General features: G+C 42.9%; 1 protein-coding gene and 1 long non-coding RNA gene across 2 annotated transcripts; both read right to left on the bottom strand.

Moving 5' to 3' along the window:
- Nucleotides 1-1,227: 1,227 nt before the first annotated feature.
- LOC101784217 lies at nt 1,228-1,809 on the bottom strand. The gene is made up of 2 exons (XR_002677954.1): nt 1,730-1,809; nt 1,228-1,634 (listed from the first exon to the last, which is right to left on the bottom strand). It is a non-coding gene; the product is annotated as an uncharacterized LOC101784217 (long non-coding RNA).
- Nucleotides 1,810-1,884: 75 nt separating this feature from the next.
- Nucleotides 1,885-2,442, bottom strand: LOC111255723. Its single transcript, XM_022827150.1, has 2 exons — nt 2,298-2,442; nt 1,885-2,201 (listed from the first exon to the last, which is right to left on the bottom strand). Exons 1-2 carry the CDS (start codon nt 2,440-2,442, stop codon nt 1,885-1,887), a joined length of 462 nt encoding a protein of 153 aa, XP_022682885.1.
- Between the last annotated feature and the right edge of the window lie 1,812 nt (nt 2,443-4,254).

The raw sequence follows: 4,254 nt of genomic DNA, 5'->3' as shown, positions 1-4,254 counted from the left end.
GTAGTCCAAACCTAGGTCAAGCGCTAGATCGAGCGGAGGAAATGAGAAGCAAGAAACCTAGGGCGAGAGGGAGAGAAGAGGAAAAGGCGGCGGCTTACTGGCAAGAAGGCGACGGCCGCCGTCGTGGTGGTGGCCGTCAAAGATGTGCCACGCCGCCATGCCGCCACCTCGCGCCGCCACCTCGTCACCTCACGCGCCGCCAGCGGAGCATCTGTCTCCTCGCATCCATGGCCAGGAACCGATCCGGGAGGGATAAGGTGGGGATTGATTCTAGGCCAAGGAAGGAAGGATTGAAATCATTCCGGCCTAGGTTTGGTTCCGGGCCAGGCCAACCGAACAACAATTTTTGTATTGGGTCGTATTCGTTCCGGGCTGTTGCAATCCGCTCGGATTAGACTGCAACCCAGGCCATTCCGGCCAAACCGAATGGCCCCTAAGGCCTCGTTCGGTTGGCCTGGATTAATTTCAGCTCTGTATCTAATTCAGGTCGGGATTGGGTGAATCCAGGCGTGTCCCTCAATCCAGGCATGGGATTAATCCGACTGGATTTAATCTAGGGATTGGTTGTTCGGTTGGACAGGAATTAATACAGGGAATAAACCTTTAGTGCCAAAAATCTCAATCACAAAGCAACATATGATTATCCTCATATTACATAAAACCATGCTTGATGAGCTAAAAATTAAATTACATGTATGAACATGACCAGAGTCTTGATGAGTTGAAAATTAAATTAGAACCCAAGAAGGTAAACATCTCCTGCATCTACACCGAAGCACATCAGGGTGATCATCCTGAGAAGCCTACGCCACAATACAGCAGACGATTCTTCTTCGACTGCACATCAGAACAGAATAAAACAAGATGGATCATATCCTTTGTAAATGTCTAGCAGTTGACAATCAAAAGCACATATTGCTACAGGTAGCAATTACACACTACTAACAGGCATAACCACACAGCCAATTCCAAAGATCACTAGCAAAAGCATAGCTCCGCAGCAATTTTATTTTTAGTTCATCTGAGCAAGGACAAACTAAACCACCAATGGCCTTCCAATGGAGACTATTATTCTATGTTCTATTCACACTAGTAATATAAATGCATAACATTCCTAAGCCAAATCAAAGCGGATTCTTCATCTTCTTCACTAGCACAAATAAAAGTCTCTCTGTTTTCTTTGCTCTTGGTGAAGATTGCATAAGCTTTGGCCTTTTCCTGTTTGGTCACTTCCATTGTGTTGATAATCGATATGCACCTTTTGATGGAGTATTCATCACCTTTAGCAGCCTCCTTATCTTTTGGCTCATTTTCTCTTGCTAGCTGTTGAGCTTCATCTTCTGTTTGCTTTGTCCTCATTTCAAGGAATCTCTCCATCATAGCTTCAATTTTTGCACTCTTTCTAGGCCTTTGCCCTTCCTTTTCTGGTTTCTTTCTTGATGCAGCCATTCTTCGTTGTCCACTTCTTGCCTCCTCTTCTTTATCTCTTGCATCCTTTTCTTCATCCTCTTCATCATGTACCTTATGAATTTCCTGTAGGGCTTCTTCCTCTACAACATCAATTTGTTGAAGGGGCTCTTCCACACGTTGTGACTCAATAGAAGTAAAATTGTATGTCCCTTCAGCCAGATGACCTACATTTGGCACAATGCATTCAGAGAAATAGGACCAGCACCTATTTTACATCATAGAGATCTGACTAGGAAAGAGCTTACTATACAGAACTTACCATCATAGAGTGCTCCCAAAGCATCAAAGAGCGGAAAGCTTGCCTTGTTGTTTTGAAACTTCTTGATTTTGGAGAAAGTCTGCATATTTGAAAAAAAACATTGATCAAATACAAAGTTATCACTATGAGGTTATCCATAGAATTACTTCAAGAAATTAACTTACCACCATGAGGTTCTCCCACATTGCTGTTGATCCTTCAACCATATTTCTTTGTTCATTCCATTTTGACCCACTTTGCATTCTTGCCGCTTTGAGCATCTTGTAGTCTCTCTTAAGCTGACATTCTTTATCTTGAATTTGTGCCTTTGTGTACGAGACAGACTTGTTTCTCAGATGGAACTCCTTCACCATCTTGTTCCACCCTTCAGTGTTCCAACCGTTGTCACTTCTATAGCCACTATCTTTATACTCATGCAGAATTTCAACAAGTGATTTCTTAAGAGTTGGGTTCCAGTCCGCTCTTTGTTTTCCTACATAAACAATGGTCAAGCATTAGTAATAGAAATTTCATAGCATCAATAATACAAAATTGACAAGAAAGCATGAAGAAACATTAAACACCGTACCTCGTGGTGAACCTCCATTCCTTTTTGCCCCACTGCATTTAGGAGAAGGCTTCTTTTTTGTAGTAATTGTCGTAGGCAGGAATCTACTCAACTTTGGCGACCCCCTTGCAATCACATTGAGCTTTGGGGAGCCTTTTCCAACCATCCTTTTCAAAGAAAAAACTTATTCATCAACTTATTCATGATATAAGCTTATTAACTTATTCATCAACTTATTCATGATACAAGCTTATTAATTCATGAAGACTAATTTACATGTTGTTGGTACTAAACCCACATTTCTTGGGCGATGGTATCTCTCAAAGCATTGCCTTGTGCAATGCCTGAGTCATTGTTTTGATCGCCATTGGGTAAAGAAACAAAGTGTGTTGGATCGATATTATCTGGTTGATGATCCAACCATTCCTCATCTCCATGAAGTAATCGGATTAGATTGTGGAAGATGGCTGCACCTATAGGTATTTTCACTTGATTTTCCAATGTATGGAATGTGGCAACTTTGAGAATGGGGAAGCGCTTCTTAAGCACTCCCAAAGTCCTTTCGACATGGTTTCTCAGTAGTGCGTGGCGGTGGTTGAAGAGCTCCTTTGAGTTTTGTGGTCTTCGATGTCCAGCTCCAAATTCTTTCAAATGGTATCGAACCCCTCAATATGGAGCGAGGAAAGATGGAGTATTTGCATACCCTCCATCAACCAGATAGAATTTACCTGGAGGTACCTGGAAGCCCTTGCTCATAGCCGATCTTAGTACTCTGGAATCTCTAGCTGATCCCTCCCATCCACTACAAATAAAAGTGATGTTGAGATCGAAATCACATGCCACCATCACATTAATGCTTAGTGTGCCCTTCCTATTCCTAAAAGGAGAATGCTTCTTAGGGGATATGGAAACGGGGATATGAGTTCAATCAATGGCACCAAGACAATTCTTGAAGAATGGATAGAATCTAGGATTATCTTGGATTTTCGGATGCACTTGGTTAGGATCGGGGCACTAGAGGAAACGATGAGAAAGTGTGGGAATGACCTTCTTGAAGAAGTGGTTGATGTGATGATGGAAGGTGTCGTTGCTGTTGTGGCGGAACCGCCCAAATTAACCTGACTAAAATGCATTGAAGTCGCCTGACACGCAATTATGCACTTTAAGCAAGTCAACTTGGTCGACCGTCGGATTTCATCCGATTAACCACATAAACAGGATCGAGAAGCATCGCTCACGCGAAGGTGAGTAGCACAGAGGTTACAACATTCCGTCACGACAATATAGTTCAACATTTTATTACATCGGAGTTTTCGAAATTCAGACCGAAATGCGAGGTTCGAAAGTCAAATAAAACCAGCGGAAGCAATACGTCGATACGTGACATCACGACGGAGCCGATCATGACATCAAAAATTCCTTCCTTTGCCGTCCGAGGAGGGATCCCACTCGACTGTCCAGCCTGGAGGGAGCTGGGTAGGCCAAGTGGTACCAGCAACCAAACTATTGACATTACCTCAAAAAGATTAGCCACAACAAGGCTGAGCAACTAATACTCAGCAAGACTGACCCGTCGGGGGAAAAATACGACCAAGACCTAGACATGCAAGGCTTTCTGGCTCTAGGGTTTTCTTTGCCAAAAGCGTCTAAAGTCAGTCCTTACTTTCAACATTTTAGCTCATGTTCTACGTTCTTTATCCAGTCTAGATTAGCAACTTATACTAAACAAGCATGATTTCCAAGCAATTACTTAACAAGCATCAACTTAATCTCATAATCATGTTTCATCGTTACTCAGTGCAGAATAGCGATCAAGTAGTCCCAAACTGTGAGAGGCAGACGAATCGATTCGAATTTATTAACCATGCATGGCAAACCTAATCTCACGACATCTGTGCACCACGAAGGGTCACTTCATTTGTCAGCCGTCCCCATCGATCCCTTAGGCACGTGTCAGGGTTAACTGCCTTTGGCGTGC

This window comes from Setaria italica, chromosome V (genome assembly GCF_000263155.2).
Source record: "Setaria italica strain Yugu1 chromosome V, Setaria_italica_v2.0, whole genome shotgun sequence".
Taxonomy (NCBI): Eukaryota; Viridiplantae; Streptophyta; class Magnoliopsida; order Poales; family Poaceae; genus Setaria; species Setaria italica.
The sequence above is the reverse complement of the archived record's forward strand: the minus strand, read 5'-3'. Positions and strand labels throughout refer to the sequence as shown.